At 35.3% G+C, this 14539-nt stretch overlaps 1 protein-coding gene across 7 annotated transcripts in view; it reads right to left on the bottom strand.

Annotated features, from left to right (window-relative positions):
- Window positions 1-14539, bottom strand: part of USP34 (ubiquitin specific peptidase 34) — a 252168-nt gene that overhangs the window by 42780 nt on the left and 194849 nt on the right. For all 7 annotated transcript variants that reach the window (XM_039240318.1, XM_039240319.1, XM_039240314.1 and 4 more), the window contains 9 exons: window positions 12007-12179; window positions 8156-8309; window positions 7315-7393; window positions 5252-5305; window positions 5039-5134; window positions 1303-1367; window positions 1138-1213; window positions 1002-1049; window positions 823-888 (listed from right to left, as the gene is read on the bottom strand). In XM_039240318.1, the coding sequence (XP_039096249.1) occupies window positions 823-888; window positions 1002-1049; window positions 1138-1213; window positions 1303-1367; window positions 5039-5134; window positions 5252-5305; window positions 7315-7393; window positions 8156-8309; window positions 12007-12179 (811 nt within the window). The remainder of the gene's footprint in view (window positions 1-822; window positions 889-1001; window positions 1050-1137; window positions 1214-1302; window positions 1368-5038; window positions 5135-5251; window positions 5306-7314; window positions 7394-8155; window positions 8310-12006; window positions 12180-14539) is intronic.

Genomic DNA, 14539 nt, shown 5'->3' with positions numbered 1-14539 from the left:
GGCCCTTGGGTGGCTAGTTGGTTGAGTGTCTGACTTCAGCTCAGGTCATTATTTTACTGTCGAGTCCTGCATCGGGTTCTGTGCTGACAGCTCAGAGCCTGGAGCCTGTTTCAGATTCTGTCTCTTTCTCTCTCTGCCCCTACCCACTCACACTCTGTCTCTGTCTCTCTCAAAAATGAATATTAAAAAAAAATTTTTTTAAAAAAAGAAAAAAAATCTTCAACTAATTTCATCTATTATACGCTATGCTGCTATCTCCCACCTCTGGAAAATTTTAAGACTTATATTCCTAGAAAGGCTTACCCCACATTGGGAGCTAATCAAGAAATGATAAGGTGCCAATAAAGTTAAATGATCATTACCTGTGAGCAGATTATCCTTAGGGATATACTGTTACAGGGATATATTAGACCACAATATAGATGATAAAAATGGACATAAAATGATATACTGGGATTTATGCATTTTTATCTTGGAGGGGGAAGGAAGATATTTGTTGTCAACTATTTCTTTTTACAATATTCAAAATTAGTTGAGAAATATGTTATAGTCTTTTGAATTTTCTGTATTTTTCATTCAAGTGCATGGAGGGGAGGCACCCAAGGGCTTTTAAATAACTTAAAAATCAATTATTTAATCAGGGTAATGGATAGGACACATAAATTACAACTTTCTCAGCTGTTGAGTAATTTTAGGAACAATTTACATTAGGATCCCTATTATAAAATATAATAATTTTGCTGTAGCATCTAAGAACAAAAGTAAATAAAACAAAAAGGTGCACATTAAGTTACACATTGTTTGTCGAATTATTCTCCTTACCTCACAAGCTGCTTGACTATTATTAAACTGTTTGGTCAAGAGTTCAATCCACTGAAGCATTGTGGGCTAAAAAAGAAAATGAAGGAAATCACTGAAATCATCTACTTTTGAGCTAAAGATAATGAAAACCAAAAGTTATCTGATAAATGACACATAAATTTATACAACAAAACACATACCTTTTCTTTTGAATGTATAAACGTTTCTAGGACAAAGGAAGTGCTTAACTGTAAGAAAAGATAAAAGTAAGCCAAAAAAATTTTAATTATTTTAAAGTAATCAATTTTGAAAAACTATGTAAGACTTATAGATTACCTTTGCTGTCATTAGGGAAACGGCTTTAGGATCTGGTAATGTACTGGGAATACAACTACATAACTGCCACATAAACCTAGAATTTAAAAATAGTAAGTTACATTTCTTAAGAAGATTTGTTTTAAATGTGTAACAAAAACCTATTACTAAATTTATGAAACTTACCCAAAATATGTATGTTCAAAAATATTTTTGTCTTGAAGAAACTGCATGTTATCATGCCAAATCCACTGAAGTAAAAGAAAATATTAACATTACATATCAGAAAGCATTTGCTTCATTACATTTTACTAGTATTTTTAATTAGACAAAAAAAAAAAAAAGATCTGCTCTAAAAGAAACAAAAAAAAACCAAAAAATACAGGCACTTAAAATTCGTGTTGATTTTTTTCTAGGTATGTAAGAATATGGAAATGGTTACTAAGCCTATGTCAATTTATCATTCTGTATCTGGCTACCTCAAGCAATTACAGTTTTTTAAAAAAATGCAATTATACAGATTTTGAAAGGAAGAACTCTGAAACCCCATCTGTCACAAGAACAAATATATAAATGAATAAAATTATGTCATGTTTTGATAAAAACAGGTTATGAGAAAGGTTTATGTTCAAAAACTGGCAAAATAAAAACAATTCAGGCTGGAAGCAGACTTAAGAGGTGGTTTCCCTGTTTATTCACAATGTATAACAATTATGAAAAATAATGATTTATGACATGAGCCTTTACAGTAACTGCTCTACTCACTTTAGTTTTTGTGTTCCTTTATCTCTGTGAATATCCTAAAGAGGCTCTAAGTTGTTGTTAGTTCCATAAAATTATTTTTATCTGGAACAAATTTATGTTCTGATTATTGACATTACAGCCTGTGTTTATCCCTCCTAAAGATTTTCAACTACCTCTACTTACCTCCCAGCCCACTACTCTAGTCCAGCACCAAGTCTGAGAATCTTGTATTAGGGCTCCTGCTCCACATTGATAGAGACCTAGTCATTCAATGGTTTGCTTCAGAGTTCTTGATAATCTAGCATTTCTATGCACACAGCTTTCTAGAAAACTTTGGCAGCATTCAACCATCAGTGCTTTTTCATAGCAATGGAACCCTATTCTCAGCTTTCTGTTTCTAGCCATGAGCTCAGCTCTAGATCCTCTGTCATAATTTTTGTCCCCTTTACCCGTAGAGCTGAACTCTGATTTGTACCCTAAAGTCTGGTAGTCCTGTTTTTCCACCAGACTCAGTGCTTTTATTTCTGTCCCATTTCTGTCCTACAGAAATATTCACCATGTTTTTTGACAATCCTCTTTACATTTTATCAATACAACATATGTGGAGCCATCTGGGTGTGTCGAAGTGTGAAATTACTGTACTACAATGATCAGAATTTTCCCAGGTATTTTCTATATCCCATTCAATTTCATCTTAGCCCATATTTCCTTGAACTTACTAATCATCACAGTCTCAGATCATCTTTCAGCTCCTACAACACGCCAATAAACTCTCTTTCATAAGGGAATTTGTACATAATATTCTCTTTGCTTGGAGTACTCTTCACATGATTAACTCTTTGCTACTTTTCAAATCTCAGATTAAGGTTAATACGAAGCATTCGCTAATCACTTCCCCCAGCAATTCCAATCAACTACCCTTTCTAGGCATTTTGTCTTATCCATAATAGTCATTACAACTTACATGTTTGTTTACTTAATAAATTTTATAGTTCTAAATTTTCAATTTACTCTTTGGAAAAGTTTGCTACTAGCTATACTTTAACTGTACAAATTTAAAAGACCAAATTTTAGTTTGTACCTAAAATCTATGTTAATATTAAGTAACAGTATTACCATATGTTAATATTTTTAGTAAAATGTATATGCGGGTAAAGTCATTTTAAGTTAATAAGCTAAAATAATGCCAGGAAAAAAGGGTTGGTTTAGACCTGCAATCAAGAATATTTTAATGTGGTTTTGATTTATTTTTCTTGTTTTGATAATGCAAAAGTATGGATTCCCTTTTGTCACCACATGAACCAGTGGTTCTCAAAGAACTAATGAGACAGCTGTGGGGTTACCATTTTAGGTATATATACCTAAATACCATTAAATATACCATTTTAGGGTATATTTAAGATCTAAACCATTTTTTTAGTAATAGGATGATGCTGCCTGGCTTTTTGAAGCTCTCATTCTCTTTTGAGCATAGAATGGAGTTTTCCAGAGGGTAAATGATGAATGAGATGACAGAGCAAATGCAAAAAGCTATTATGAGACTCTAGCTGTTGACTAAATCAGATATTAAAAAGATATGACAACATGTAAAACAGGGCCACTTTCCTCAATGGTTTGTTTTGAAAAATATTTTTTCATAAAATGGTATTTATATTAGGATGCCATGAATTTATTTTTGTTACTTTTAAATAAGTGAATATACATTTTAAAAATCGTTTTAGTTTCTAATATAGTAAGTAATGATAGATATAACCACCACATTAAAACTAGTATTTAAAAACACTCTAAGGTTCTAAATAGTTTTTAAGAATATAAAAGTTCTGCAAATAGGGAATTTCAGAACAATTGATGTAAATAAAATATGTCTTTTTTTATTGTTTTATTTTTATTTTTGAGAGAAAGACAGAGTGCGAGTGGGGGAAGAGCCGAGAGACAGAGAGGGAGACACAGAATCCAAAGCAAGCTCCAGGCTCTGAGCTGTCAGCAAAGAACCCGGTGTGGGGCTCGAACTCACAAACTGAGAGATCATGACCTGAGCCCAAGTCGGACACTTAACCGACTGAGCCGCCCAGGTGACCCCCAAAAATACATCTTTAAGGTTTCATTTAATATTTCATTTTATTTCATAAGTGAGCTAGGCTGTCATTAAATACTGTTGGGTCCTGGGGCGCCTGGGTGGCTTAGTCGGTTAAGTGTCCGACTTTCGCTTAGGTCATGATCTCGCGGTTCGTGGGTTCGAGCCCCGCGTCGGGCTCTGTGCTGACTGCCAGCTCAGAGCCTGGAGCCTGTTTCAGTCTGTGACTTCCTCTCTCTCTGACTCTCCCCTGCTCATGCTGTCTCTCTCTCTCTCCTAGAAAAAAAAAAAAAAAAAAAATACTGTTGGGTCCTTATCTGGAACAAGAGTGAAGCATCTAATTTTGCTGGTAAATCCAATTCAAGGGTTTAAAAGATGTGGATATTCTTGGGTTTTTATCAGTAATATTAGGGCAGGCAAGATTCCTGTTAAGACTATTTGTTTAGGGGAACAAAATCCACTTGGTTTTAAGACTTGACCACAACAGCACAAATATCAACCAGCGCAAAGCTGAATTGTCTAGATGGAAGATTATATTTTTTATCAGGTATATCTTTCTGAAGATTTATATTTTGTACTTTTGGTTGAGTTTATTACATTCACACAACACACAATGAGTTGTGAATGCATTTTATAACTCTTAAGACATTAAAGTAACACTACCCCTTATTACATCATGAAACAAAGAAAGCCTCAATTCTACAATCTATATGTATTTAAAAATATTTGATAGTATTTTAAGTTCATTTCAAATATATGGTACATTTGTATGTAACATGAAGCAAAGATGAACACCCATCACCCAATCCAAGAACATTACCACACATACAAGTTACTTATCAGCTTGCTCCAATTCCATCAACCATTTTCTTATTCTGTCTTATTCTTATTTTTCTTCAATATTACTAATTATTTCTACTCAGTTTAATCTCACTCACTTTACATGCATCTGTCATATATCAGCATTACCAAGACTATAAATAGTGTTAAGGTCTACCCCAGATTACAAATCCCAACATTGCCATAGCCTGCCCTTAGAGTTCTATTACTTGCATAAATTCTTAACATGCTTTTAAATTGCTGTTAAAGTTAAATTAACTATACCTCTAGTAACTCTGACGAAACATCAAATTTGAATTCTTTGCCATTTTCTTCCTCTGGTTCCATGCGTTTGTAAAACAGCATATAAGCACTGTGTGTCTTTAAGGACCAAAATAAATAAATAAATAAAAATGAATAAAGAAAAAAAGCAGCATATTTTCATTTTGACTAAGTTTAACTATGAGATTAGATAACACGGAAGAAAGAAATGATTACCTTTTCAAAGGAGAAATCCATAAATTTATCTGTAACAGAATCATAGGTCTTGGTCTGTTTAAAAAAAATTAAAGTTTTTCTTTAAAAAAGAATATTTCAGTTTATATTTATATATAAAATATTTCATAAATAGCTATTCTATTCTTTATAGTAATTCTGTAAATAGTTCTCAAATAGTATTACATTCATAAAAATCCTTGACAGAAGTTTTTCGCTAAGAGTATGGTTGACCTTAGAGTAATAGGCTTGAACTGCACAGGTCTACTCAAAAGGCAGAGTTTTTCTTTTTCCCCCCAATAAATACAGCACAGTACTGTAAATTTATTTTCCTTATGATTTCTTAGTATCATTTTCTCCGGCTTTAATATAAGAATACAGTATATGATACGTGCAATATACAAAATATATATTAACTGAGTGTTCATGTTATCAATAAGACTTCTTGTTTTTCCTAATTTTTTTAAACGTTTGTTTATTCTTGAGAGAGAGAAAGAGCCAGAGGGATCAGGGGAGGGGCAGATAGAGAGGGAGTCACAGAATCCAAAGCAGGCTCCAGGCACCGAGCTGTCAGCACAGAGAGCCCAACAACACAGGGCTCAACCTCACGAATTGTGAGACTATGACCTGAGTTGAAGTCATATGTTTAACTGACTGAGCCACCCAGATGTGCCCAATAAGGCTTCTGAGCAACAGACAAGTTATACTCAGATTTTTGACTGTGCAGGGGTCTGGAACCTTTACCCCCACATCATTCAAGGGTCAACTGTACCTGAAAATATTCAAAACATTTTTAAAGATACTTTAATATATATACAAAGCTTAAAATATGTACTCGCCATTTAAAAACTACATTTTAAGAGAAGAACTTTGCTAAGTTTACTTGTTTCTTTTTTTGAGGAAATATTTTACAAGTAACATTTAGAGATGCAATCAGTTTAATGATGGCATCAGTAACTCATTATTTATTCCTTCTTCTACCCATTTCTAAAGCATTAGCAATTTGCCTACTTCCTCTTTTCTATTCATAATAGTACGTAAGTGCATCAAAGAGCAGTAAGGTAGTCCTTCATTAATTTTTTTTTTACTTTTTATTTATTTTTGAGAGAGAGAGACAGAGACAGAGAGACAGAGAGACAGCGTGAGCAGGGGAGGGTCAGAGAGAGAGGGAGATACAGAACCTGAAACAGGCTCCAGGCTCTGAGCTAGCTGTCAGCACAGAGCCTGATGCCGGGCTCGAACCCAAGAACTGCAAGATCATGACCTGATTTGAAGTCAGACGCTTAACCGACTGAGCCACCCAGGCACCCCAGGTAGTCCTTCATTAAAATCCAGAATGTGAACAGTGATTTCACAATACACATGGCCATTAAAGTGAAAAATAATTTTATGTGGGCTTATCTGTGAAATGGAAATGACTATTTAATGCTGGACTTTTGAGAATCAAAATAGTATTTTAACAGTTTTCAGAAAATTGGTACTTGGATAAAATGCCTATTAAGTGCAATTATATTATAATTAAACACTAGTATTCCGACCTAATTGTCTTTTTCTCATGTCGTAGAGCTAATTACATAATAGGTAAGATATTCTTTGTGTCTCTTGTCAATAGTAATAATCAGGTTGCTGCTGCCATTACAAAAATGCACTGAAAGAATAATTCTTTAAAGTTCAGCTCAAGCCAATTTCCTTAACAAAGATTTTTCATATTAAGTCAATAAAGAGTAATTTCTTTTTGCTTGAATCCCAAAGCATTCAAGTGAACAACTTCTTCCATCATAATGTCTCACAGCAATGTAATTCAATTCCTATACTATATAAATTTTCAATTTTAAGTCTTAATCTTCTTAATCAGTTGAAGGCAGAAATAATCATTTAAAAAGTATTTCCCAGTGTCTGGTATCTATTCCAAACCGTATAGACTTCTAATAAATAATAGTAGAATAAATTTTAGGTTTAATCATGGCAATTAAAAGAAAGTTTAGTGATTCTGCCACTGGATTTTAGAATACTGCATAGCCATGTGAAAAGTCACAAACCACTTAAAACTTCTGAATAAAACTCACCGTCATCTCTCCACCAAAACATTCAGAGGCCAGTTGAGCAGAATCAAAAGGTTTTACCTCAGCATCATTAAAAAGATACCTAAAACAGAGCATATAGTGTTGATCAAGTATATATCAAGCTGGTAAAAAGAATGTATGAGTTGAAAGGGGAAAAGTAAGGTGGACAGAGTGGAGCCTGCAGGCCTCCGAACTGGCATATACAAGGACTTTGCAGCCATTCTGCAGAAGACATTCCATAAACAACTCTTTTTTTTTTTTTTTTTAATTTTTTTTTAATGTTTTATTTATTTCTAGGAGAGAGAGAGAGACAGCGTGAGCAGGGGAGGGTCAGAGAGAGAGGGAGTCACAGACTGAAANCAGCGTGAGCAGGGGAGGGTCAGAGAGAGAGGGAGTCACAGACTGAAACAGGCTCCAGGCTCTGAGCTGGCAGTCAGCACAGAGCCTGACGCGGGGCCCGAACCCACGAACCGCGAGATCATGACCTAAGCGAAAGTCGGACGCTTAACCGACTAAGCCACCCAGGCGCCCCCCATAAACAAGTCTTGAATGAGTGAACAAAGAGAAGACTGGGAAGGTGCAAGATTGTCCATGAATCTAAAGCTGTGTGCAAAACCTTGGATGTTCCTTTTTCTCAGGACAACACCATCAAATTCTCGAAAGAAGTTTAGCAACTGACTCCTACTGTCTTATGAAAGCTGCTTTCCCTTAAAATTTCCTAATTTTATAAAAATTTTTAGAAAAATAAAATCAGGAAACATATCTGAAGTGAAAACAATCTCAAGTTTAAATTTTAACAACAGGAAAAAAATTTGAATCCCAAGAATAAAATTTTAATACTCACCATTTATTGTTTTTGTAAGCATGTGGATTGACTATATCTCTGATGAAGCTATAATAGTGCCCACCATCTGCTGTTCCTGTGTGAACAGTTACTCCTATTAAGTCATACTCATAGCTCTCTGTATCTTTTGAATGATCACTGACTTCTTTAAAACCTGAAATGAGTTATATAAAATGGTAATAATTTTGAAAACTACACATTGACATCTTCAAATCATATCTTATATACTGAAAAAGGCACAGATACATTATGTATTATAACAGGTACGACAACTTGCTAGTCATTCCTCATTCACACCCTACAATTTTAATGAACATTTACAAGAATCATGTGGAAAAACCACCATGTGTTACTGCATAACTATGGACAACCTCAATATAATATAGAAATGTAAAATATGCTCTTTCTGTTTAATCTTGTTCCTTTTGAAATAGAGAGTACAAAATTTTTCATTCACCTTATTAGGAGCAAGCAAACACAAAATCTGAAAAGGCATTAAGATACTTATGTCTCTTAATCTCAAGTTAAGAAAATGAGCACTATACTGGTAACATGCTTCCAATGGCTTATCATTTTGTATTAGGAGACAGAAACTAAATAAATACAAGACATCCTGTTCCTAAAGATTTAAACCTGAAGGCTATAAAAGATACTATGGAAAAACTACAGAATAATCTAGTAAGTTTAAAGATTTATGATCTGTATTCTCAGCATGCTATACAAAGGGAAAAGTATCATCAGAAACAAGTGAAAGCAGATTAAGTTAACTTGAGTGCACAGTCTAAAGTGGAAAGAAAGGGACAACTGTGGAGGGAAGGAAATGGCTAACAGTGTCAAAGTAGTAGTTGAGAAGTTTGGATGTGCTAGGATCCCACTATGAACCCATCACTTGTGGCCTAGAACAAATCCTTCATCTTGGCATAAATTTCTAGTACACATGAAAGCATCGTGAAAAATACCAATAAGTATAATAACTTGTCAGTCTTGCTATGATTTCTCAAATGGTGTGAAGAGTTCTAAAAAGTAGGATGTATATATACAATGGCTACTTCTTAACTTCACCTATACAGTATTTTCAAAGTTATCATCTTCTAGCTCATTTCCTGCAACTTCTAAGCATATTCAAGTTTGTGAGTTTTTAAAATTTTTTTTTAAATTTTTATTCATTTTTTTGAGAGAGAGAAAGAGCACAAGTGGAGGGAGGGGTAGAGAGAGAGAAGGAGATACAGATTCCGGAGCAGGCTCCATGCTCTGAGCTTGTTAGCACAGAGCTTAACACTGGGCTCGAACTCACAAACTGCAAGATAACCACCTAAGCTGAAGTTGGAGGCTTAATGACTGAGCCACCCAGGTGTCCCTAAACACATTCAAATTCTTAACTCCATATTCCTCTATGGCTATAGTCACCATCTTCTCTCCTCTCTTCAAAGAAAGAGCACATTCCTCTCTTTTTTTTTTTTTTTTTAAGTATTTTTATTTATTTCTAGGAGAGAGAGAGAGAGACAGTGTGAGCCGGGGAGGGTCAGAGAGAGGGAGATACAGACTCTGAAATAGGATCCAGGCTCTGAGCTGGCAGTCAGCACAGAGCCCGATGCGGGGCTCGAACCCACGAACCGCGAGATCATGACCTAAGCGAAAGTCGGACGCTTAACTGACTAAGCCAGCCAGGAGCCCAGAGCACATTCCTCTCTTAAAGAAAAGCCTACCCTCATTATTTACACTCCTCATCTCCCATTTGGTAAAACATTTACTGGATGTTCATTAAGTGCCAGGCAATGGAGTATAAAGATTAAAATGCAGTTCTCTTTCCCAAATCTTAAAATACAGTGGGTTCTTCAAACCTTCAAAATTTTAATCAGTAGAACTTTTTATACTAAGAAAACATTGCCAGAATGTTTTTATGTAAAATAGAACTTCTCCATCTAAAGAATGCAAAGACAAAGAGCTGGACCTGTTCTGCTTTTCTCTCTCACTTGTTTCCATTCCTCTCCTTTGTGCTCCCTAAGGCACGTGTAGGTACGTTTGAAAATCACTGGTCTTATAAATGCAGTAACAATTTGGAGGTAACTAGATATGAACCACGTGTCATCTTTAACTCACTGCAATCTGCCTCTCTATTGCGATACGCAAATGAAATTGCTATGATAAAGATAACCAATGACTTTACACGTTATTTTCAGTTATATTCTTACTGAACTATTCCTTTTCTTTAGCATTCAATACTTCTGACCACATTCCCTTTTTCTGGAGATCTTCCTGAAATACTGACCCCACTATTCACCTCGCTGATCAAGCCACAAACCTGAGTCATTCTTACTTTTCTTTTTCCCTCTAGTAGGAGACTAAAATGTAAGCTTCAAAGCGACAAAAACATTTATTTATTTACTTACTTTTTTTTTTGAGAGAGACAGAGAGAAAGCATGAGTGGGGGAAAAGGGCAGGGGGAGACAGAGAATCTTAAGCAGGCTCCATGTTCAGTGTAGAACCTGATGCAGGGCTCAATCCTACCACCCTGGGATCATGACCTGAGCCAAAATCAAGAGTCGGATGCTCAACCAAGCCACCCAGGTATCCCAACCTTGCTCTTTACTGCCACTCTACTATTATCACTATGAGAATAAAAAGTTACACGGTAGATAGATATTCAATAACTTTGCTGGTTTCATTTATTCATTCAATCATCAAACCGTATTAACTCTCTATGTACACTTGCTCGTTGTGCTACCATCTTCTCTGTGGTTTATCAGAATGGACTCCCTACATTGCTTTCATCATCCTCTACTTCATTTATTTCTATTGCTGTAGTAAGAATAACCTTTTCCAGACCCTACCTGGTCATCTCAGTTCTCTACTTAAAATCTTCCAAAGGTTTCACATGAAAAAAGAGAGAGAGAGAGAGAGAGAGAGAGACTAAAATCACTGGGGTGCCTGATGGCTCAGCCAGTTGAACATCCAACTCCCGATTTCAGCTCAGGTAGTGATTCTAGAGTTCTGGGATACTGCCCTGCATCGGAGTCTGTGCTGAGTGTTGAGCCTGCTGAAGATTCTCTCTCTCTGCCTCTGCCCCTTGCTCCAGCTTGCCAGTGCTTTGTCTTTAAAAAAAAAAAAAAAAAAAAAAAAAAAAAACATGGCCTACAAATAAAATCAAAATCATCTGGCCACTGCCTTTTGTCCATTTTATCAACTCCACCCCCACCTCCTACCCACAAAAAGAGATTAGCCATTCCTTTCAACCTAGTCCTTATTTAAGCTCTGCTTCAATGTCACTTTTGTGAAAGCCATCTCTGATTTCATTATATTTGAGACACATTCATCATCCTATCTGATGACACATCCTGTTTGTAACTGTTTTTTTAAGTTTATTTATTTTCTGAGAGAGAAAGAGAGAGGGAACAAACACACACTTGCAAGTAGAGGAGGGGAAGAGAGAGAGGGATGGAAGAGAGAGAATCCCAAGCAGGCTCCACACTGGCAGCTTGAAGCCCAATAAGGGGCCTGATCCCATGAACTAGGAGATCATGACCTGAGCCGAAACCAAGAGTCAGATGCTTAACCAACTGAGCAACCCAGGCATTTCGGTAATTTCTTCTTAAGACGTGCCTACTAGACTTAAGGTCTATGAGGTAAGAAACCATGTTTACTTGTTCACTGCCATGTCCCTGATGCTTAGAGGTGCCTAGAACACAGTCCTACTAAACACTTAATATTTATTGACTGGTGTGCCACACTGTACTCAAATATATTTCTCTTTCTAAAATTAAATTTCATTTTGGTTACAACTTTGTAATTATGACTGTTTTGTTATGGAGACTTACAATGACCACAGGCAAGAGAAAGAGATAAAAAATTACCTTCTTTCCTATCACTCTTTCCCATTAGAAAATCTTCTGTATAGGGTGTCATATCCAAACGTAACGGGAAGGAAAAGTGTGTGTTCACCTTCTCTTTCATCATTGTTACCATATTAAATGTATACCTCATAGTATTAAAACTCAGAATGCGAGGCAATTTCTTAAAACATGCCCTGAAGACAGAAAAGAGAACAAAAAAAAAACCTGTTAAAAATCTCTTTCAAAAGGTACGTTAACCGGTATCATTTACTGTACATTTATTTCAACATTCAACTCAGAGTGAATAATAAAAAGTGTTCTAAATCATGTTCTTATTAAATGTATCTATAACCATATATCTCCCTCTTACACGACTTCTTTCATTCTGAAAGAGTTTTCCTGTGTTTAGGTAAGAAAAATGAAAAGTAACAGCACAGTGTGGTAAATTCCATGAAGAAGATATTAAAGGTGCTACAAAAGCATAAAAAGGCACTATACCATACATACTCCCAAGATAAGGGGGAGGGTCTTTGGTTCAGACTTTTCCATCTTAAATAACAGGAAGTGATCTATTTATTTTTATAAATCAGAATTGCAAAGCCTGGCTGTATTATTTACCAGATGTATGACCCTCAAGTAATTTAACCTCTCTGAACTTAATTCCTAAAATGGAGATTAAAGTGCCTACTTCCTACTATTTTTAGAATGGTGCCTGACAAATAGCATTCAATAAATGCTGCTGGATATTACAACAGCAACAACATCAAGTTAATTGGTTACCTAAATCTTATGGTATAATAAATATCGCTAGTTCAAATTAAAAACATAAATAAATAAAACATCAAGACTGCAGTTTAAACAAAAAAAATATATAAAAGCTGGATTCATGGAAACTGAATTTTGGGGAATAATTCTTCATTGTATTCAGGATTCTAAGATTCTGAATCAAAAGAGATTCTGTTTGAATCAAAACATTAGTTTAAGAAAAAAAAAAACCCAGGAATTTAGGGAGACCACGTTGGGAAAGGATTTCATAAGCATAGGAAATAAGAACTCTAAAAATCCATTATTACAGGTTTTTGGAACTGGCAAAAGATGATGTTACAGAAGTATAAAGGAGTCAAATGATGAAGGCCCTTGTGTGCCATGTCAGACTATAAACAGCCCGAGAGCTAAGAGTCACTAAAGGACCTATGATTGACTGTGGAACCTTGCATGATTCAGAGGAGACAAGACATAAATGGAACTAAAAAGAGAGGAGAATTATGGTGTAGACTTACTAAATCTTTGAGACACACAAGTCACAGCTGGGAGAACACAGCACAGCATTCTGAATTAGGTAAGATGATTTAAGAATCATAAGCATGTCAGTAGAGACTGATGTTATGGTGGTAGACAGAATTATTCAGAAAATAAATAAATAAACTGAGAAAGACAGAGGTTTAAATATAGAGCAGAAGATAATCCTTAGCCCATTTCTGCTGAACACGTACTATGTTATTACAGATATTCAAAAGTATGGTAATAATATAAAAGACTGAGTAATACTTTGCCTGAGAGACCAAATACTATTTCAGAAAAACAGAAGAATATTAGCCAAAAGGAGAGAATGTTTTAAGAAGTAGGTTATTGAGAATTACATATATTTCAGTAAGTTTATTTATAAAATTTCAACTAAAATGATATTCTCCAAAGAAAATGCCTCAGCCTCTCAATTACCTTTTACTGATTCCTCATTACATCCCTCCATAGTAACAAATTTTTAATGGACTCCAGTCTAACTCTTCTAACTCATATCCTAATCCAATTCTCATCAGATGAGTTTGTCTTCTCCCTACCTGCACAGCAACAGTTTAAGTATGTCTACCTTTACAACCTTTCTGTCTTGCAACCAAATTGACATCTGGAGGCTGAGAAAAAGAACACCATTTCTATTAGTGCACATTTCCCTGGAAAAATTTATTAAGCAATCCTTAAGAGATGGCTTTTCATTCTCTGCCTTCCAACATGCTCAGATCTATGTCATCTAGAAAACTGTTGTTTAATCTCAAAGCCCTTACTAGATTCCAATTTCCTTGTTTTTTTATTGCCAAACTTCTAAAATGAATGACGACCCTGTATCTAACTGCTACAACTTGAAAAAACATACCACTACTACACTATCTTTTATAAAACCCAATGCTTTTACTCAGCTGTCATTTTTCCTCTTTTTTGTGGACTATGTCAATTGAATACCTTCCTCATGAGACTTCCTGCCCCAGTTTCTAGGTTACTATCCTACCTCTGATTGTCTTTGCTGGCTTCAATTCCATCACTTCTTCCTCTGCACTTTTAGATTGGCTTAGATCTCACAGTCAGTCCTTTGCAAAAGTTATGTTCTTTCTCAGGCACATGTTCAAATGGCGTCAACTAATTATGTAAACAATCCCCAAATCTAGATGTTAAGCATTTAATGTCACTGTATATTACTAATCATATTTTCTATCCCCACTCAATGCAAGTCCTCCACTTTGAGGCAGGCTGGTCTAACCCTGGACTTCTTCAACATACAAGG

This window comes from Hyaena hyaena, unplaced genomic scaffold (assembly GCF_003009895.1).
Source record: "Hyaena hyaena isolate Hyena2069 unplaced genomic scaffold, ASM300989v1 scaffold_173, whole genome shotgun sequence".
Classification (NCBI taxonomy): domain Eukaryota; kingdom Metazoa; phylum Chordata; class Mammalia; order Carnivora; family Hyaenidae; genus Hyaena; species Hyaena hyaena.
This window is presented reverse-complemented; position numbering and strand designations above follow the sequence as displayed.